The sequence below is a fragment of the Giraffa tippelskirchi genome, chromosome 13 (genome assembly GCF_054371585.1).
Source record: "Giraffa tippelskirchi isolate mGirTip1 chromosome 13, T2T-mGirTip1v1.2.pri, whole genome shotgun sequence".
NCBI lineage: Eukaryota > Metazoa > Chordata > Mammalia > Artiodactyla > Giraffidae > Giraffa > Giraffa tippelskirchi.
This window is the reverse complement of record NC_137287.1, coordinates 59945466-59967543: the sequence shown is the minus strand read 5'-3', so window position 1 is coordinate 59967543 and position 22078 is coordinate 59945466. Positions and strand designations below refer to the sequence as shown.

General features: G+C 47.1%; 1 protein-coding gene across 35 annotated transcripts in view; it reads right to left on the bottom strand.

Annotated features, from left to right (window-relative positions):
- Positions 1-22078, bottom strand: part of CELF2 (CUGBP Elav-like family member 2) — a 316757-nt gene that overhangs the window by 52941 nt on the left and 241738 nt on the right. For 34 of the 35 annotated variants that reach the window (XR_014072471.1, XR_014072473.1, XR_014072472.1 and 31 more), the window contains 2 exons: positions 14704-14752; positions 5515-5649 (listed from right to left, as the gene is read on the bottom strand). Coding sequence is in view for 28 of the 35 variants with exons in the window: in XM_081554061.1 (XP_081410187.1) it covers positions 5515-5649; positions 14704-14752 (184 nt within the window). In the remaining 7 variants the exon portion in view is untranslated. The remainder of the gene's footprint in view (positions 1-5514; positions 5650-14703; positions 14753-22078) is intronic. The other variant, XM_081554048.1, reaches the window with a different exon arrangement.

Below are 22078 nucleotides of genomic sequence, written 5' to 3'. Positions count from 1 at the left end.
GGTCAGCCCTCAACTGTTCTAGGCTGTCGCACATGCTGGTAAAATGCAGGAGAACTTAGATTTGGGGAAAAAAATACAGGTACCAAGATAATGAAGCTACTTTTGGTGGTGGTGGCAGGGCGGCTAAGAGCCTACCTTAAAGCTTCCAAATACATAATAGCAAAAAAAAAAAGGCAAAAATTCCATCTGTAAATGTATCCAACCTGTAATTTAGTTTGCCACTATTTATTGTCTCCACTTTCAGAGTGTCAGAGATTGCTAATAGAAATGAAAGGAGTTGAATTTCTCTTATTATGGTGAGGTTGTCTTCCTGCCGTTTGAATAGATAAATGATTGACTGGGGAAAGGTTTCTCAAAGTAATTTCCTCCTACAGACAGGATCTAAGGAGGGCACAGAGCCTCGTCACCGAGCAGATTTTGGTGCCCATCTATTACACCTGTCATTTCGATTGAAAGGATGTCTTAACTCAGGTGTTCTACCTTTTCTCTAAGGTGCAAGGGAATTTTGAGAGAACTAGATGAATTCTTGCTGTGCACCAAAAAGAAGGCGAGAGAGAAGAAAGGAAGGAAGGAAAAAAGCAGAGGCCCTAGCACTTTTAAAAGCACATACAGTGATGCTAAGGCCTCTTGTTTTCTGCTGCTGCTTTGAAAGAGCAGCAACAGCCACTTTATTTCAACTGAAGGAAGCATAATTTAAGATAACTTGTGTGGCATGAGAAGATGTCAGCTTATGGAAAACCTGTTTATAAATTCCTCTTCAGCTGTAGGAAGATCTTAGTGCAGCCAGTTTTCTTCTCTGTATCTTCTGAGCAGGATTTAAACTACTCCATGAGTAAAACACTGGAGCATCAGAATTAATACTATGATGCACAACCCCCAAGGTCAGGTTTATTTAAAACTGGCATGGAGAGATTGTTCATTCATGGCTTTTGAGGTTGAGGGAAGGCTAGGACTTCAGAGTTGGCAAAATCTCACCCCTGAGATGAGACTGGAAGAGTATCCAGAGCAGGATGACATGCACGCTCAGTCACTCAGTCACGTCTGACTCTTTGTGACCTTGTGGACTGTACCCGCCAGGCTCCTCTGTCCATGGAATTCTCCAGGCAAGAATACTGGAGTGGGTTGCCATTTCCTACTCCAGCAGATCTTCCTGACTGAGGGATCGAACTCACATCTCTTGCGTCTCCTGCATTGGCAGGTGGATTCTTTACCACTGAGTCACCTGGGCAGGATGAAAAGATGCAGCTAATAACCCAGGGGGCCTCTGGCACAGGTTCCCATATAACTGAACGTTTGGGCACCACGTGGACACGACTAAAACATCACGATCAAAACTGAGTCCTCTCCCTGTACATGTTTTAAAAGTCAAAAGCCCCACCCCAATATTTCAGATCAGATATAATGAAAACAAATGAGGCTATAATGGCTACATCCAGACTGTGCTCACCAACATCCCTGAAAATATCGCCAATTCCTTTGTCAAGGGTTTTGGCAGGAGAATGTTGGAACATCATAAACACAGCTGGAATATTCTTAAACAAGCAGAAAGTTACCTTAAATGGCAGTGAAGATCTGACTGCAGTTCATGGGAAAGAAGAACGAAATCAACCCCTTCATTGTCTCTGAGTCACAGATATTCTGTTGCCACGGTGTAGCAAACCCGGCAGATTGTACCCAAGTCATTCAATCTGACCGTGGGATTGCAGGTGAGAACGTGTGTATTATTTTAGGAAACGGACATGCTCAGGTTACACTGTCCAGTAGATGTGTTGGTGTAGCAGTCTGAGGCTTTGCTTCTAAGAGCAGACGTCTTGTTTTACCTGCCATGGGTGGGCTCATGGAATCTGGCCTGCTTCTCAGTGAAGGCTCACGTGGGGGGCCTGAGAGGCAGATCTGCCATTGCAGAAAGATCTGAGTCTCATGAGGGGCTGAAAAGCATTTCAAACCAGGTTTTCCAAAATGGCAGAATGGGTTACTGCCCCCAAAGGAGAAGATGCATATTTAGATGTGGGCAAACGGTGTAAAGTGAGCAGAGTCCTGATGTCTGTTGAGTCGTTTCAACAGGCCTGGCAGGTGTTGTCCATGTATAGACATGACAGTTTCCCTGGGAGTGAGGGCAGGATGGGAGGTCCTGTCTTAAAACATAGCACAGATCTGGGTGCTGGTGAATAACTATGGGGCTTTTAAAACAGTCTTTCTTGCCTATGTGTAGATCATGATTTTTTTTTTTTTTAAACAGTGATTCTAACTGAGAGCATAGTAGGACTTGATAAGTGTGAATTCTGGCAGCTACTCTCATTTGGGGCAGGGGTACTGAATCAACAAGCCTGGAGGAACCAGAGCGTAACACTTGCCAGGTAGGAACGTCAACTACTGACATAGCAGAGAAGGAAAGACATTAGACGCCTGATGGAGACCCAGGGCTACTGCTTGGAAATGTGCACCACTCAAGGGCATCTCTCCCCCATCATAATCATGTAGTTTGATTTAAATCCTTTCCTACTGACTAGTTTATGCCCTGGTTTAGTATTAAAAGGTGCTTTTCAGAGTAGCCAATCTCTCATTTCACTTCATTATTATTTATTCTGTAAACAGCTGAGCCAGCAACAGGCGTGGAGACCAGAAATGCTGAGTGTTCCTGCTCGGGAGTGCCGCTGATAGGAGATACTTATTAATATTTGATTGAAAACTGCAATTCTTTAATGAAAGCAAAATAGTAGCATGAAAGAGAATTGTTCTTTCAACAAATACACTGATTCAGGAGCAGTCCCCAAGTACCCAGGAGTCCCTGGGTACTGCTAATTGAAAAATGCACCACTGTCTGTCTTTATATTTCAGAACAAATGACTATAAATGAGTATTTTCTTTTTGCCATAGGGGATTCTCATCAGTTTGATAGAAATTCAGAAATTACTTTTCTGTTGGAAAAAAGGAGGGGGGCAAGAAAGAGGATTCTACTCTTTACATTAAACCAGCGTTTGCATAAAATATTGAAGAAAGTGTAACTTGTTTCAGAAATAGGCTGCTTCTGGTGTCATGTGCTGGTTCATCAACCAAATGGCAGGTTGAACTGGCCAATTTCTCTCATCAAGTACGATGTCTTGATGCTCTTTTCTGTGAAAGTTTTGGCTGCTTTAAAAATCTCAACTGCAGAAGTATCTAACATATGCTTGAGGATCTCTAGACACCAGTGCTGTTCCCATCACTGCCCCCACTGGAGAGGTGGAGAAATTGAGTCAGAGACTCCGTTCATAAATCAGTAGAGGGAGAACAGAAGTCCAGCATTCCTACTTCATAGTCAAGGCCTCCATGACACCCTATGAATGGTCTGCTTCTACAAAAATGTGGAAGCATTCCCTGGTGGTCCAGCGGTTAGGACCCTGCGCTTTCAATGCCAAGGGGCCGGGTTCGATTCCTGATCGGGGAACTAAGATCCTGCAAGCTGCAGTGCAGCCAAAAAAAAAAAAAAAGAAGATAACAAAAATGCAGAAGCTAACTATGCCCTATTAGAGGAGAAGGGCACATATTTTGACTGCTGCCATCTTCATGGGGGAAATTGAGGACAGAGACAGGAAAAGGAGTGGACAGCGCCCCAAGAGTTACTCTGGAGAAGTTCTAGGTCTGGACCCCAGGGTCATCAACCTCCAAGGCACTATACATTTCACTATGACTAGACAGTTCCCTGTCCATGCTGTACACCTGAGCAAATGAAAAAAGCAAAGGTAACATGGAACCGTGACTGAGAATTGTAACGGGGGAGAATGGTGGTTCTTAGGACTAAACTGGCAGCAGAAAAGGGTTCACAAAAATATTCTTGTCTTTCTCGCCTATTTAATCCAGCCATGCCGTATTTCACCCAGGCATTCGCTCTCCTGGCCTGTGTGCCTATCTGCCTCTCCTGGCTGCAGCAGGATTGGATGATCCGATGTGATGATCAGCTCTCCTGGTGTGGGTCTGCTGGGGTGCTGCAGAGGGATACAGGATGCAAACCCTGGCAGCCTTCTGCTTGCAATGGCTGTCTGGGTCCCCAGCACAAGGAGCCAGGTGGGGTGATGCTGGTGGAGGCACAGGTGCTAAGTGACAGATAAGCTCAAGGCACTGGGTCTGCTACACAGGGATCCCCCCCGCCATGGTGTCTTGCTCAGCTTTTACACTCCCATCTTTGCAGGGAGTGTTAAGCGTCATTTCCAAGCCTCCTCCTCCTTCTCTCTCTCTCTCTCTCTCTTTTTAAAGCCATCTTCAGAAGGAAATGTAGAGCTCACAAGCTTGGAGTTATTCTTCCTCCCCCTCCTAGTTCTTCTCGACACTCCCTTTGTTTTGGGGATCTGGGGGTGCAGGCAGGTGGAAAGCTTTTGTTCCCTGTGCCTTCGAGCAGCTGACATCGTGAAGTTTTATGTCTAAAAGTCAAAAGAACACATGTTCTTCTTCCCGGGGTGCAGAGTTTAGGTAAGACTAGGGAGATGGGTGAACACTAGTGCCTTGATACTTAAGGCCCAAACTTTTCTTTCAATGCGGGGTTCAGGACAGGGGCAGGCAGTGCAGTCCTACAGCTAGAGATGGGGAACCGAGAGAAGTTTCTAATTATCCCTGTGGAACCTGTCTTGGAAACTTCATTAATTGAATGAAATCCTCTCTGTGTTGCCAAAACAGCTTTCTTATGAGAATGGACAAATGTGTTTTACACGCACGGCTTCACCTGGGCCTTGCTGAGCTGACTCGGGGAACTTAAGTCAGATGACTGGGGACCCGGTGACAAGCCTTATGAGTAGTTTAAGGAAGGAGGCGTATGGCCTTGTCAAAGGGGGAGGTAAGTGTGGAAACAGAACAGTCATCTCCAACCACCTTGCATCGCTGTTGGAGAAAATGCTGGTTTCCATCAGTGCTGGAAAGCCCAGCCTTTGCCTCTATCCTGGTGACAAAGAAGAACCTGCAATCTTCTGGATGAAGTCACTTCTCTGCCACTTAATGGACTCCCTATGTTTAGGACTCCAGGAGGTTTGCTCTTTGCTCTAAAACCCTAACACCCTGAGACAGGCTGGGTTACTCTGAGTCTGTATCTGCTCTATGCTATGCAGGGCATTTTTTTTTTTTCTTGGTTTATTTCTCTGTTAAGAGGCCCACAGCCTCAACACCTCTTCCAGGAACAGGCAGAAAGTCAGAAAACTAAGATGCAAGCGGCATACATTCTCTCTCGCCTGCCAAGTCTCTCCCCTACCCATCCCCAATCTCCTTTAATCTGAGCCTGAAAAGCAATGTGTAATGATGGGGCAGCCTGTAGGCCTCCTGTCTGACAGTGATAACCTGAGCTAATATGCTGGCACCAGGACCTTCTCGACTTGAGAAATAAGAGGTGATCATTCCCGCCACGGTGAAAAGTTCGGGCTGGCTAAGTTCGTCCTGTGGGGCGTGTCTTGGGGCGACCTCCGGCCGCGTGCGGGGCTGTGTCTACCTTGGCTGGGACGCGGGGCTCCAATTAGCGCGGAAGGGCAGAGACGCTGCAGATGGCACACTCACCTCGGCTCAGCCCGTCGGGCCCCCGGAGGATCCGGCATTCTTCTATCTGGCCAAACGGAGAAAACATCACCCGGATATCATTCTCGTTACATTTCTTCGAAACCATTCCTATGAACAATTTTCTGTCTTCCACGGCTAGGAGACAGAAATAATGAATGAGCTGAGGCCATTTCATCTTACCCCTTGCAGGCAACGCTTCATCACCACCTCCGACCAGGCCCTGAGGTTAACTCTTCAGATGCCCAGGCCAGGCACAGGCCACCTCTGCCCTCCCACCTGGCCCTTCCTCAGCGTCTCAGCTCCTATTCCAACGCCGGGAGTTTGCACACTAACAAAACAGCTCCACAGGACATGGAATACTGTTTTTAAGTCCTTTCCCTCCATTTTTAAGCAAACAGTAACATGTTCACTAAAACGGTAAAGTTCTGGGTAACTGCTAAGTGACACCCTTGCATAGAGGTATTTAGGGATACAAATTTTGTTTTGTAGTTGGAGGTGGGGGATAGATGTTCTTTTAACTTGAGTGACAGGGAAAGAGAATGGTCAGCAGAGGAAAAACAACAGAAACCGAGTGAAAAAGTGGTCAACAAAGCTTTTAACAAAGCGCTGACGAAAGAAAACATTCTCCTTGCCTGATTTCAAATAGCTTCATCCTCAGGGGTCCAGACGAGGACAGGAGAGAAGAGATGAGAATTTCTCCAGGGAGCTGGGCAATGTTCTTCTGTCCGTAGCACTGGCTACACAGCCCCACCCAGGGCAGCACATGTGGTCTGCACGTTATGATTAAAGATGAAGGCAACTGCAGTCAGGTGAGTGTGGCTGCAGTTATTTGAGAATCTTGTGTATGTGTGTGGGGGACTCCATCTCAGAGTGAAATCCATCAACAACAACAAAAAAAGTACAAGGAAGGAACAATACTATTCTGTCCATTTGGAGATACATTTTGTTTGTGTGTGTGTGTGGCTGCACACAGCATGTGGGATCTTATGGGAGACCTTAGTTCCCCAGCCAGGGATCGAATCTGTGCCCCTTGAAGCAGAAGCGCAGAGTCTTAACCACTAAACCACCCGGAAAGTCTGGGACGTAGGATTCATGATGAACAGAAATGCATTTGGGTTATCAGGGTAACAACGCGCAAATTCTAACCTTGGAAGCTGACCATGGATAGAGATTAGGGAAGGTTTATTCCTGATGACCTGGGAAATTTTCCCTCTAAACCAATGTGCTTGAGCTCAGGATAACAGCGTTTGCTCAGTCTCGAAGGCAGGACTATTATGGATTTCAACACAGACTTCTGTAGGAGAGCAGAAAAGATCGTCCTAGAAGCCCTCAGGGAGAAGGCTTGCTTATTTCCCATGCTTCACTTCATTTCTTAGAATAATAATAATAAAAATAATAATAAAAGATAGCCAGCTACAGCAGCACTTCAGAAAGTCCTAGCTTAAGGGATCCTTTTATATCTGTATTATAATCTTATCATTGCTATTTAATTGGCTTTCATTTCTGTTTCTCTTACTCTTTCCCTGGACAGTAAGTATCTCATTATCCTCTCACTGGCAAGAGTGTGTTTGAGACTTGCCAGGGCCAATAGCTTCAGGTACTGAAGTCAGATTCTGTGGTCTGTGTCTTCCAGGAGCTGGAACGGACGATCTGTTGATGTAATGAAGAGAGACTGGTTTCCTCTGAAGCACCGCCATCCAGGAGAACTCGGCAGGAAGGGGGAAGTCTAGTCTGTGAGGTCCACCCCAGTGGCTAAAGCTGCCTGTGGCCACTGAGCACTCTGGAAGCTGGCCAGTGTGCGTGAGAAGGTGAATTCTTCCTGTGACGTAATTTTTACTAATTTAAAAGCCGCATGTGACTGCTATATTGGACAAGGTGGCACTGAGGGGCTAAGAGCTCGCAGTCCTAGAATCCCAGGCCAGAAGTAACAGTCTTGAAAGACACGTTGTATGACTCTAAAGAGACGCCTGAGGCCCAGCAGGGGGAAGGGTCTGGCCAGGGGTCCTTGCACAAGGAGGCAGACTAACCTAGACCAGGATCCAGTCCCTTTCCCAGCCCGGGGTTCTGCTCCCTCCATGGTGTTTCTGGCAAGTCCGGAGGAGGCAGATGAGGCCAGGAGAGGAGGCCAGTGCTGTGACTTGGGGGACCCTGGTCCTCTTTCCAGTGCTGCCCGGAAGGCAATGGGTGACCTTGGGTGCTAAGCAGACCTTTCTGGACCTTAGTCTTATCGTCCATAGAATGAAGGTTTCAACTTGATTCTTTTTCTTATTTTCCTTCCTTTCTCTCTCTCTCAAGTGATGGAGAGAAGGCAGCCTGGTTATATGGTTTGCTGACTGAAGCACTTGGGTTTGGAGACTCATGGACTTCAGAATCCCTTTCTACCAGCCCCTCTCTCCACACTGGTTGCAGCTCCCAAGACAATGCAGAGAAAAGAGGGTTCCAAGGAATTCAGGCTGAAAACCACAATTCCACAATTCCTGTAAACTGTGAATTGTGCTCTGGAGTTTGAGAAAGGCTTGATATTAGATGTAGAATTGAAGCTGGACTTTAAGAAGCATTGGCAGGGTCTGGATGCGCTGATAGTGGGCTGGGGACATCACATATTAACCAGACAAGGCGCAGAGTCAGGAAGAACAAGGGCAGTCCTTGGGGTGCCCAGAGGCAGGCAGCCTTACTGGAGCACCATATGTATGGTTTTCTGCTTCACCGGCAGAGAGGGGCTCAGTGCGGAAGGAAGGTCACCAGTGGTCCAGGGCCCCTGACCCTGTTGAGCCTTGTTGAGGAAGCAATGGGCATCACAGGCTCTGATTCCTGGGCAGAGGCCGTGGAGAACCCCAGTTGCTTTGTGCAGATGAAGATTTTTAAATTTAAGAAATCCTTTTTCTCTCTTGTCAGAGTAAGTGGACTCCTGGTCATCTAGTAGGAGCTGGTGAAGCACATAAGTCAAGGACTGGGTTGGCCCAAGGATCCAAGCATTTCTAGAAGCATCAGAGACCAGAGAGGATGGTTTCTTGCCAATGGGAGCCTCCGAGCTCCAGTGTGAGGACCCCAGGGCCCCGCCAGCATGAGGCATTCCCCTGAACCGGAAGGGGAACAGACGGGACTGACGGAAATGGGACCGAGGAGGGAGGGAAACTTAGGGAAGGAGGGAAACCATCCTGACCCCTTCCCACCCTCATCTCTGGGACTCCTACCCTCAGGAAGCTATGGCTGATATCTTGATGAGCAAAAAACTAATTTCTGTTGTATTTCTTCTTATCCAGATGAATCCAGTTTTGGTTCTTTCAAACAAAAGCAAAGAATAAAGTCCCAGTTTCCTTGGTATACCTATAATTATGGTATTTAACCAAAATAATTTTCAGGGTTTGAGCTTTGTTGGGGTGGGAGAATGCTAGAGTCACCTAAACGTGCAACTCCTGAGGAAGTTCAAAAATGATTTATATAAGAATATTAAAAAAAAAAAAAAGGAAACCACTTAAGAAATCCTGACTTCCTAGGCTCAAAGGAGGGATAAAAACTGACAAGCAGAGGGAGGAAACATAGCTGTCACTTTTTTCAGTAACAAGTATTAGCTTAAAAGAAAATCTACACCATCCACATGCTACCGAAAGTGCTAACTTCCTTCCCCGTGCGTGGATGTGTGTGCACACATGTGGATGTGTGTGTGTAATGTATGTGTGTGTGTGGACATGTGTGTGTATGCATGTGTGAGTGGAAATGTGTCTGAACACATGTGTGTGGATACGTGTGTGTGGACACGTGTGTGTGTACGTGTTGCCACGTGTGTGCATGTATATAGGAACCCGAATGGCGGCAATCTCTTGAGCCAAAGCTGCTCTGTGGTTTTAACAGTTGGACTTTGTTTACTTTAGTGGCAAAATGGGAATAACTACAAATACCGAGCTTTCCTCTCCTTGAGTTCTCCTGGATCTTCCAGTGAAAATTTATTTCTGAAATTTATTCCTCGGATTCCCATTCTAAGGATTGCCGAACAGCTCTGTCAACAAGTTAAATAAACATAATCATCCTGAATTCACTTAACTTTTTCATCAATGTTAGATGCATTTTCTGGTGGGTCTTGCCTAAGTATTCCCAAGCAGTTACTTAGCTCACTAATTTTCTTCCATCCACAAGAATGCCAGGTGCTTAAATAAACCTATGACATCCATAATGTTCTGCTAAATGCTTTGGGAAACTAAAAAAAAAAAAAAAGATTTAAAAGATAAGGTCTTTGCCCTCTGGAGGAAAAGTCTATCTTCTTTAAGGATAACCGATGAATGAATGAGGGGAAAGGCTTCATACACCAGGGGCTACACAGACGGGGTGGCCACGAATGTCGGCAGCTAAACTGAAAGTGGATTCACAGCAGCGATCACTGCCAGCTCCCCTTCCACAGTGTAAATGAGAAGGGTAATATTACAGGTACGTGGGGACTTTTTTAAGTTCAGGGACTAGAAACTTTATTTTTAACATGTCCTCCGACCCCCAATTTTAAGTCTGTGCTAACACCCTGGTGTACAACCTGTCAAAGTCACACCTGTATTCGGGGCGGCCTGAATTCATTAACAACTTTCCAATGTGTTGGTGCTAACATATGGCATTTAATTATGGCCTCTGAGTCCCAGAGTCTACTTTGAATTTCAAAATGATTTCTTCCTTTTCCAGTGCATCAGCAAGGGACTGCAGGAGGACAACCAGACCCCCATCTCTACAGGCCTCACCCTCCCCAGACGACAGAGTCCCTTCATACTGGCTCTCGCGAGCCTGGAACTTGATGCCTACTCACTGGGGGTTTCAGAGGCCTTGAGGAAAGAGAGAGGGGCTTAAGGGGCATTTCTGGATGCAAGGCTCTCAGGACCCTTGACAGGTCGTGAGACTGGAAGTTAAAGCAGAATGAACCTGACATTCTGTCCACGGAGTCAGAAAGAATCCTTGAAGCTAGGAGCGTGGCCTCACAAGTGCACATGGCTCCAGCCCCCGGGACCCCAAGCCCAGAACCAAAGGTGACCACGACTTCCTCATCGCCCACTGCTGGACTGACTTCAGACCCAGCAATTGCCTTTAACTTTCAATCCTGCACAGTTGGTTGCTTTTCCCTGCATGGCGATGGAGGATTAAAAGCTGGTAACAAGCCCTCTGATGGGAGAGAGAATGAAAAAGAGTGTGTGTGTTTGAGTGTGGCTGGTCCCTGCAATAATCCACGCCTCCTCAAATGCTCTTCCTGTACCATTCACTCAATTAGATGCAAGGGAAAAACAACCACAAAAGGTGAATGCTGTTGAGACCCGGGCATATGTTCAGTGTGTTCTTCTCAAAGTCCCTGATGTTTTATTGCTGGTCCAGAGTAGGATCTTTTTTTTTAGATGCCTGGTGCAGTAGAAGTGCAAGAATGTGAAGTATTGATGAAATGCTGGGAGTCTGCATAAATGTGCTAGGAGGCTGCAGCCGACGCCAGAGCCACTGGAAGCGCAGGTTCCAGGAAGGGTGGAGATCTTGCAGGTTTGTTCCAGAAAACACTCAAGTGCAGGGAACATACAAGAGCAGACTCACGTTTCTAGGGGGGCTTCCCTGGTGGCTCAGTGATAAAGAACCTGCCTGCTATGCAGGAGACCTGGGTTTGAACCCTGGGTCGGGAAGATCCCTGGACAATGAAAGGTCAACCCACTCCAGTATTCTTGCCTGGGAAATCCCATGGACAGAGGAGCCTGGTGGGCTATAGTCCGTGGGGTCATAAAGAGTCAGACATGACTTAGTGACTGAACAACAAACAATTCTGGGCTCACCACAGACGTTCCCTTTGTCAAAATCCCTGAGTGGACAAAAGCTTAAAGGAGTGATTGCTTTTCTGGAATTCGTCTGTCCATCACTAATGAATCTGTGATGAATCTTGCTCAGCAAATATGAAGTTGGAGAAATCGGAACACACTGATAATGAAGAGAGTAACTGCCTCACTATGATGAGTCCTTTGTGCCATCCATAAATGTCAGCAAACTCAGAAAAAAAAAAAGTGCAATTAGAGCTCGTTATACTTCTTTCACAGCCACAGGAGCTATTTTGAGCATCTGAGCCCAAGAAATCTTGGTGCTCTCTGAGCTGCAGAAACTATGAAAAAGTGAAAGTGAAAGTCTCTCAGTCATGTCTGACTCTCTGTGACCCCATGGACTGTAGCCTGCCAGGCTCCTCTGTCCATGGAATTCTCCAGGCAAGAGTACTGGAGTGGGTAGCCATTCCCTTCTCCAGGGGATCTTCCTAACCCAGGAATTGAACTGGGGTCTCCAGCATTGCAGGCGGATTCTTTACCTGAGCTACCAGGGAAGCCCCACAGAAATTATGATTACTTGTCAAAAATGCCATATGACATCAGAAAAGGCCTGCAGCTTGTATCCCTGGCTTTGGGACATAATATCTTTCTCCTTCTTCCACTCAGGTCGAAGGAGAACCCTGAAGTCTGCTCATGACTATGCAAGGTGGGGGTCCACTGGAGCCTCCATGAAGAAGAGCTCTTTAAAAGCCGCCTCTGGAAATGGCAACCCACTCCAGTACCCTTGCCTGGAGAATCCCATGGACAGAAGAGCCAGGTATGCTACAGTCCACGGGGTCGCAAAGAGTCGGACATGACTGAGCGACTTCACTTTCACTTGGTCCCTTTATACTATTTGACTTGTTGTTTCTTAACTGAAAATTCTGAAAATGAAGTTCAATCTACAAGCCAAGGGACCAATGGACCAGAAAGAAGTTTTGCGGGTTTCCCTTTGTGTGTTCAGATCTAAGCTTTGGCAGGAAGAGCCCAAGGCTGGAAGGGCCGGCCTCTGCTCTCAGGAGGCACAAGAGAGGCTGCCTCTGAGGGGCTGGAGATCTGTCGTTAGTGGAGCAGAGTGAATGTTCGCCTTGCACCAGGTGTGACAGTAAGTCTGCAGATGTCAACTGCGGGATGACGCTGTCAGCTGGGCCTTACGGGCGGAACACAGACTAGAAGACCACAGCCCCTCTTATAGCTGGAGACTTGGAGGCTGGGTGAGGTTAGAGGAACTTGCCCAAGGTCACAGCCAACAAGTGCGGGGTCAGAGGTCAAGTCTGGGCTCCTCAAAAGAGGGTGCTTGAAACATGGCATTTTTGGGTATTTGCTCATCTTAGTATAACAGTACCCAGTTCTGCTTGGTTTTTGAGACTATGCAAAACGGGTTGTGCCCCTGGCAGTTGCATCCTGTTGCTGTGGCTCCAGACCCCAAGCAGACACCACCCTCAGTGTCCAGAGGAGACAGGGGGCAGCGGGCTGTTCTGAACTTCCCTGGCAGCCACTCCATGGACAGTCATGGTTTGCGCCTGCCCAGCAGAAAATGCAGAAGAAAGCTTCTCTTGGTTCAACTCTTCAGGTATTTTAAGTCACACATTTCCAACTCAGTTCTCTCTTTTGTCAGGTTTACCACGATGGCCTAAGGCTCAAATGAAGCCTCTTCTTCAGACTTTGATCCTGTGATCGGTGTCCTGACAGTTTGGAGGATTATGGAGCCAAAGAACAGGGAGCATCTCCCGGTGGCTGGACATGCCAGCATGACCTTCGCTGATGGACTTCATCCCACAAATACCAGCCCCATCCCTCCCTTCTCCCAGGAGGAAGAGAACCGACTGTAGACATGCCCACCTGGAGCATGTGGGCTCGGGGAGCCCGCCTTCTGCCTGGGCAGACGCACTTGGCACAGGGCCCTAAGGACCAGGGAAGAATGGGGGTGGACACCAGGCAACATTTTATACAAGCACTCAGTCACTTACAGCACAATCCCAAATATCTAGGAAAAAAGCTCAGCTCTGAGAGGCAGGTACCTTTTCCTATTCTATGAATGAGATTAAAGTCTAGTCTCTCCGTGACTGTTAAGATACTGAAACCAGTGACAATGGACATCAGTTCCAGGAGGGAATGGAGAGTGTCTTTTGCGTCCTTTTCTGCTTTTAAAAATTCATTGCTGCAGCCCCAGCCCCTGGCAACCTGCCCGGCACAGAGTAAGTAATTGATGAAGAATTGTCAAACAAAGGATGAAGCGACTGGACTAAGACCCCACGACAAAGCAGTGGTGGGTTTTAGACCCTCTGACACCCAACGCCATGATTGCGATAAAGGACTGTAGGAAAAAGGGAATCAGACCTGCAGAGAAGGGTGTGGCTGGTCAGGATGGGGGTGAAGCACCAAAGTTTACTCCCCGACAGATGAACCCAGTGCCGGCAGCATCCCCATATGGCAAGGAACTTCCTTCAAAACTTTCCAGTTGATGGGGCCAGAAAATGGGATGTGCTACAATCAGCAAAAACACACCTCGTGGAGAGGCAGAGCTTCATCATAATTTACACATGCGGATATGCAGATCTCCAAATGCGTGGCTTCTGCCCCATGACTAATTAATGAGGTGCAGAGCTGCCTGGAGGCCGGAAACCACGCTGATTGTGTCAGTCTTGTGGGATGGGAGTGCTGGGCTCCAGGAAGGCAGGAGATTCCTCTAATACACATTCAATCAATCCCAAGAACAAAATGGGGAGAGATGGTCTGCACAAGTGGAAGCAGAAACTCCAGAGAGAAATGTGCCTGTCAATCCTCTGGTGTCATGGAGAGGCAAGTCAATTATTCCACGGACCTCATCAAATGCATACATATGTATATATATTTTTTGCACTTAGGTGTGTGTTTATTAACCAGCAGACTGAATTCTGAATAAATATAGATGCAAATGCATGGGTACAACCTAGAGAAAAGTGCAATGAGACACTCTCAAAGCCAGAGGACCAAAGGAAAGGGGGAAAAAAAAGTCAGCCTAAGTCCTGGTGGGCGAGGCCCTCCTCACCTGGCTTCTCTGCCTGGTGTAAGGCCATCCCTTCCCCTCGGTGCCTGTGTCGCTGTCAGAGGAGGTAGACAAGAGCCAAAGGCCACAGGGTCACCATACAGATCACATCCCAAACAGAGGGACAGGGAAAACCACTTCTTGTCGCATCTTCACAGGTCTTTACATCAGATACAGGAGGGAGGGGAGTGAAGCTCACATTTCTCCAGAGGTGCCCACCCCGATGGAAGCTCCTGAAGCACATCTCTCCACCTTCCCCAGAGAAACAGCCAGCTCCTCCCCGTACCCGCTCCCCCCGCCAGCCTCACTTCTGTGCTTAAGAAAACAGACATTAATAGGAGACAATCGGTCACCACCTACCGTTTGATTTTTCACTATCTGCAGGTTTCATCTGAATGGGATGATGCATCTAAAAATAGAAAAGTGACAAGGTAAGGCAGATTGAACAATAGTTCAACAGTCTCAGAAACCCATGTTGTTCAACAAGACTACGGATACCTTTATAAGGGCACTTAAATAATAACGAGACCTCTCTCAGTTAACGGGAACTATTATATATTAAATGCAAGCATGTGTTTGATGTTCAGCAACAGGATGCTTTTAAGTCCTAGGGCTCTGTGACATGGTATCTTAACACGTGAGCTTTGCAGTCAGGCTCGAGTTCAAAAACCTGGTTCTACCACTCAGTGTGGTTTCTGCCTGGATCTGACAGGTGATTCTGGCTCTGCCGTTCATTACAGCGGCGTGACCTTGGGCAAGCGTCTTCTCTGAGCTTTAGTCTCCTCATCTGTAAGATGGAGGTGACATCTATATAGTAGGGCTGGAGAGAATTACCAGAGAAGATGCATGTGATGTGCTTAACAAATGAGGCATAGGAAAAAACAGCTATCGTTATTTTGCATTATTACAAATGATTACAGATGGTCCATTTTTCTCCTGGTCATTCTGTGTCTGCTGCTTGGCTGTTTCTTGGGTTTTAGAGTTCTGAGTAATTTGCAGGTTGACCCATTGATTGATTTAGGTGTCGTTATCTCATTTTTATTAAACATGAAGTATGAGATAGTAATGCAGAGGCAGTGAAAGAATGGACAGAAGGTGAGAGGGAGGGAGCAAAGAATGAGGGAGGGGCTGACAGTCACATTCAGTGCACACGTAGGTGGAGAAAGCACCTGAGACAACATGGTGCCAAGATCCTGCATCTTGGAGGAACAAGATGCTCCATGCTCTTTAAATGATGCCAATCACACTCCTGTGCGTGATCTGCAGAGTTGACTCCAAGCACAGAAAGCTGCCACCATTTCCAATTAAAATAAATTCCTCAAATGACTTTCACGGGTTCTCTAGCTTCATATTTCATCCTACCCCAAGGACTGTCGACGCCACGGGGTGGATGGAATCAGTGGCTGTGCAAATGCTTTTATTATAATGGGTCCCATTCTCTCTGAACCTTTAATTTCCCCAGTGGACTTCCCTCACTTGCCAGCCACAGCTCTGGGTTTTATCTAATTTAAATGAAAGGGGAATGCTACTTGGCTCTGGCACTGCAATGATGGGAAGTGATTATCGGGCAGTCGAGACCACGTGCACCTATGCCTGCCAGGGTCTTCCAAACACTAGAGGAAGAGGACGAGAGAGCAGCACCGGGGGATGAGAGGCTAAATAATTCAGAGCTGCTTCGTTTACGCTCCAAGGCAAGATGCTCTTATGCACAGAACACAGGCCTTGAGGTGTGGGGTCTACTTGTATTCCTACTCCACTCATTAACATGTTCAATTTGTAGAGAAGAGACCAGCATGAGAGGGGAACGCTTAGGGGTCAGTAAGCAAACTTGTCTTTTCAGAAAAGGGGCTGTGGGAGTACAGGGGAGCAGGCACTTCAGTCTGCCTGGTGAGGGAGGTGGGGGTGCTGTGGCAAAGGGCCCGTCTGCTTTGAGTCCTAAAGGCTGGTGGACTTGCCAGCAGAGGAGGGGGGCAGCTCTGAAACCAGTGGACTGTCCCACACAAAGACACGGTGGTAAGGAGGCGCCCAGCCCTCCTGGAGGCAGTACGCAGTGTGAATGTGTGCGTCAGTGGTGACAGGGGGCACATGAGAAGGGGTGCCAGGGCAGCCAGTCTCCAGGCCGTAGACGATCTCGCAGGCTAAGGAGTTGAAATTTCACCTAAAAGTGAGCGATCAGGTATAGAATGTTTAAGCAGCAAAGCAATGAGATCCCATTTGCTTTCTTGAAAAGCCACCTTTGGCTGCGGCGTTGGAGGGTGGAGACTCAGGAGGCGAGGGGGACAGTTCAGCGGCGACTGACTACAAAGAGCCCCCAGGAGCTGGTGAAGGTCTGAACCTCAGAGGTAACTGGCTAGAGGTGGCCAAACCCCAGACCTGGACAACTGAATGTACAGTGGGACCCCGGCCTGTTCACTTCACTTCTGTGTCCTGCATATAACGCTGTGCCCTACAAGTAACGGCCTAAACAGGGAAAACACGAGAAAGCCGTCTGGGGAGGGGGTGGGCAGAGGCTGAGGGGCACAGGTCAGGATGCCCTGCATTTGGTGTGAAGCTGGATATGTGGGTCCTGAGCTGTTAGGATGGCTCTGGGAGCGGGCTGATGCCACAGGTGTGGCTGAAACTGTCCAGAGAAGGAACTGAGTGAAGGGAGACGACAGCCAAGGGCAGAACCATGGCAACAGCCAGGAAGAGGAGTCGTCAGTGAGACAGAGGAAGGGCCAACCCAGAGAAGCAGGAACAGAACTGTGGGCCCCACAGGTGCCACGTAGGGAGAGTTTCAAGAACAAGGTGGTGGTCAGAGCAAGTGCTGTTAGATGCTATGATGAAAATGCCCCAGGGTCCTTCTGCATCTGGCAATACAGATTTTTTTTTAAATTTATCAAAACAGCTTCTGTGGGGTAGTGGGGGCCAGAATGCCAACCTGCAGGTAGTGGGAGGGTAACAGGAAAGGTAATGGTTGATATGATAGACGCAGATAATTACTTCGAGATTTGTTCTAAGAGGCGGCAAGGAGGAAGACAGGAGGCTTGGTGGATGGTAAGGGTGGAGTCTTTCCAGATAGGAAACACCTGTACAGGTCAATGACCTGAAAAGACCTAGATGAATTTCACAGGTTAAAGGTACAGGAGAGATAAGAGTACTAACATTATATATAGGACACAAAAATTCAATGAATAGGACTCTTGCCTTCAAGACACTGCCAACCCAACATGGTGACTGACATGCACATAAATAAAGGAGAAAGCTGGTGATGAGGATCAGAAAAGCAGTACAGAGCGAGTGCTGTGAGCCCTCAGATCCATCAGCGACGTGCACAGAGGTCTGGATGAGGAAATCTGGGAGCTGCAAGGACAGAATCATTTGACTAAAGCTGCCAAGGGCCCTGGGAATCATCTCGTCCAATACTCTCAACGTCTGAAGGGAACAGGTGACTCCGCTAAGGACACACAGCTGGTTAATGACACAGTTGGGATCAGAAATCAGTTCCCTACTCTTCAACCAGAGACGATTCCCACCAACCGCATGGCTTCCCCAACAAATGCCCAACACGGTGTTTGGACTCCTGAGCCTACGAGGAGGAACTGCAGGCACCAGAGAGACGCTCCCTTGGAGGTGCCAGCAATATCCCCTTGGGGAAAAGTAGTCTTCCTCTGCCTTCCCACCACACTTGATCAACAGAACTTCACCATGGGTATTGCACGAAGACCTGACTCCGGGTTTTCCTGCTGTTGCTGAGAACTGACTCTGATTCTGACCTAAGACTATCCAGAAGGCTCAGGAATGTACCAGTTGTAGCAATAAAACAGCTGTGGCCACTTTGGACTTGAATTTGGTTTCTTTGAACTTGAACTCCTGGATCCGGAGAGGAAAAGGAGAGATCTCCTTATGGAGATCTGGATTGTCAGACCAAGGTGATTCTGAACGCGTGGTCACCCTACTCCAGGGATGTTCTGAAACCAACTGTGATAATGTATGTAAAGCGCCTTGACCTTCTTGGAGAGAGGTGTTCAATCAGGACTGTATTAGGAATGGCTCATTATCACGAACAGTTCATTCGAGTTACAAATTCCTGATCAGATACAGGATGTAAATGTCAAGGAAGACAAAAAAAAAAATATGGTTTGGAGGAGTCATTCTCATAATGTTATGTCACTTCCTCAAAGTCTTATTGGAGTAGAGAATTTCCTGGAAAGGAGGGGGCATTCCAGTTTAAAGTTTCAATATAATATTATAATATAGGGAGATTCCTCCTCTCTAACAGAAATGGTGTCAAAGATTCACCTCAGTAGGGTGCTAAGACAACTCACACATTCACTTCATTCCGTTCTGTTACATGGTGGGAATAATGGGTAAACAAGAGTTCTCATCACAACAGAGTGTCCAACGTAAGGGTAGAGAGAGACACACCAGGCGTTTTCCTCATGCGGCGTGGGGACTCAGACAGACACTCGACACAAAGGAAGGGCAAGTGCAGAACACATCTCAGCTGGAGTGATGGTCAGGTTCACTCTTGAAGGGACCCTAATGCTAACCAGGACTTGAGTGAAGGGCATTTCAGGGAAGGAACAACCTACTTGAAGGAAGAGAGTCAGAGAAACGAAGCCACACTGCTCCTAATGAATGATGATGAGGCATCCTAACCAACAGAGGGAGCAACTGATGTCACCAGAGACCATTCACCAAACCCCGAATAACAAAGCGCTACAAGACCCACCGTCGGGGATAAGCTCACGGATCAGAGAAGTTCAAGCAGAGAGAAAACAGCACACATCTCAGCCCTGAAATAGAATGGCCCTGGGTTGGCAGCCAGAGACCACACCCTCACTGCCTTCCCGGAGAACTGAAGATGACACCCATGGCATCAGAACTGAAGCATGCCAACACAGCTTCTTTCCCGATGGGGACGCTGGCCACCTCCACTGCCTGAGCTGGAGGGTGGGGGTATGCACCATGCTCCGCAGTTGGGCAGGCAACAGCAGTAATGGGAGGAAGGGCCCAAGAACTTGGCCGTCACTGTTCCAATCTCCTACCTGAATCAGTTATACACATGTCCACTCTTTTTTGATCCTTTTCCCATACAGGCCATTACAGAGTATTGAGTAGAGTTCCTTGTGCTATATAGCAGGTTCTCATTCTACATATAGTAGTGTGTATATGTCAATCCCAATCTCTCAATTTATCTCACCTCCTTTCCCCCTTGGTAACCATTAGTTTTCTACATCTGTGACTATTTCTATTTTATAAGTAAGTCCAGTTGTACTTTTTTTTAGACTCCACATATAAGCGATTTCATGATATTTGTCTTTCTCTGTCTTACTTCATTCCGTATGACTATCTCTAGGTCCATCTATGTCACTGCAAATGGCATCATCTTGTTCTTTTTAATGGCCGAGTAATATTCCATTGCATATATGTTAAGAGGCATGTTAATTACTCCAAGGCTGCATCTCCATCATTACACAGGATCAGCTAGGTCTGAAGAAACCTTCAGTGGTCTGTATTGTTATGATCTGTCTACACAGTTAGAGGAGCCTAGGGATTCATAACCTCTAGCCAGTAGCACTGACAGGGTAGCTTCCTTGAGGCCTGGAGAAACAGCAGCAGTGAATCTAAGCATGCGTGCTAAGTCACTAAGTTGTGTCCAACTCTTTGCAACCCTATGGACTGTAGCCTGCCAGGCTCCTCTGTTCATGGGATTCATTCTCCAGGCAAGAATACTGGAGTGGGTAGCCATTTCCTTCTCCAGGGGATCTTCCTGACCCAGGGATTGAACCCTCATCTCTTCATGTCTCCTGCATTGGCAGGTGGGTTCTTTACCACTAGCGCCACCTGGGAAGCCCAGTGAGTCTAAGACTTGAGTTCAACTCAGCTGCCCTTGGAGCAGAGAACCTGTCCTACTCCAGGTTCCCCACAGCAGAGGGCCTGTCTCAGGGAAATGGCAAAATCAAGTATTTTAGAAACAGATCCGCTTCATGGCGGCACATTTAACTTAACAGAGTTCATCAAGTTTATGTTTCTATGAAGAAAGCCTTCTAAACCCATTCCCTTGAAGACTGCCTTTGCATGTGAATTTGTTTTGCATTTGAATTTGTTTTACATTTTATTACAGAACAGTGACATCATACCTCACATTCCACAGTAAGGTATTGGGTAACTTGTTGGTTTCTATTTAGTCCTACTTACTTAAAGGCAAATGAAATCTACAGATAAACAACTAGGATTTACTGTATATTACAGGGCATTATGTTCAATATCTTGGAATAAACTATAATGGAAAATAATAAAGGAATATATATACATACATATATATGTATATCTGAATCACTTTGCTATATACCTGTAACTACTGTAATATTGTAAATCAACTATATTTCAATTAAACAAACAAATGCAAATGAAGTCTGATGAAAGGGGGACTAACCAAGCAGATTCGAGAGAAATCGGTTGTTACTTTCAGTTACAACTGAGTATTCAGTACTGATCATAAAAGCAAAGGGCACTGTGGCCGCAGCCCACCAAGCTGCTGTTCCTTAGGGGGCTGATTAGGGTCTCTTGACCTGTGGGCCCCTGCTCTCTGACATGGGCTAGTTTTCACCCCATGCCTCCACTCTCTCAGGAGGCTGTCAGTGTCAGAGGGCACCAGCCTCCAGAACCAAGCCTCACCCTGTACCCTGCCTCCTAATGGTGAGTGCATGGCCCCTGGCCCTCCTTCAGCTTCTCCCCCAGATTCACAGGGGGGCCTAGATTTGAGGCCCTTACTGCTGGCAGGACCTGCTGCTTCTCACTCTGGAACATGTCAACCTTGGATGCGTCACCAGGAGCCTGGCTGTGGCTCACAGAAATGAAGATGAGGATGTACTATAGGGCAAAGGCACCTCCCAAAGGCTGTGGAGGTGACGGCATGGGGAGGGAGCTACAAACGCCTCTGGCAGCAGCCGTCACCACCCTCATTATGAGTCCCATCCCATGAAAAAGACAAGCCTAGACCACAACCACCAGCATCCATGAACCACACTCTCTATGAAGCCTGAGTCATTTCCTTAGGCTTGATCCTGTGCCTTGATCCCATTTCCTTCCGCCTTGATCCTGTGATGGCTAAGGAGGTGATTCTGAGCTGAAATGGCCAGTGTTAACCCAGATGGAGGCTGGAAGACACAGGACCCTGTTTCTCACACCAAGGAGAATTTGTGTTGAAACTTGTTTAACCCCAGCCATCACCAAAGGATGAGTGAACCACCTTTAACACCAGACTCAATATAAAACATGCCATTTTTAACCTGAAATGGGTTTTACAGAGTCACTACCATGCATCTCATTATTAACCCCATTGTGACCCCTAGAAAGAGCAGCCGTGATGGCACATGTTATAAGCTTATTGCCCACAAAGTATTTAAAGGGAGGAAGAAAGGAGGGAAGAAGTGAATGCATGAAGATGAATGGATTCCACTCAGGAGAGACAAACTGGAATTTCTCTTCTGCTCCCTGACAATGCAAACCTGACTCATGGAGAATATACGTCATATCTTGCTATGAGATACCAAAGGCATCTACGCTTCCTGAATTTTTCTCCAAAATGTTTTGCAAATGGGCAAAAATAAATTTCAGAAGAACTGCCATCAGCTGGAGGCACACCATCACCCCAAAGACAGATGTATTGTCAAGGGATGTTCTATGACCATAAGGAACTCCCAGAGCCGTAGAGGCTCCCTCATCTCTCTAGGTAGGAAATTCTGCC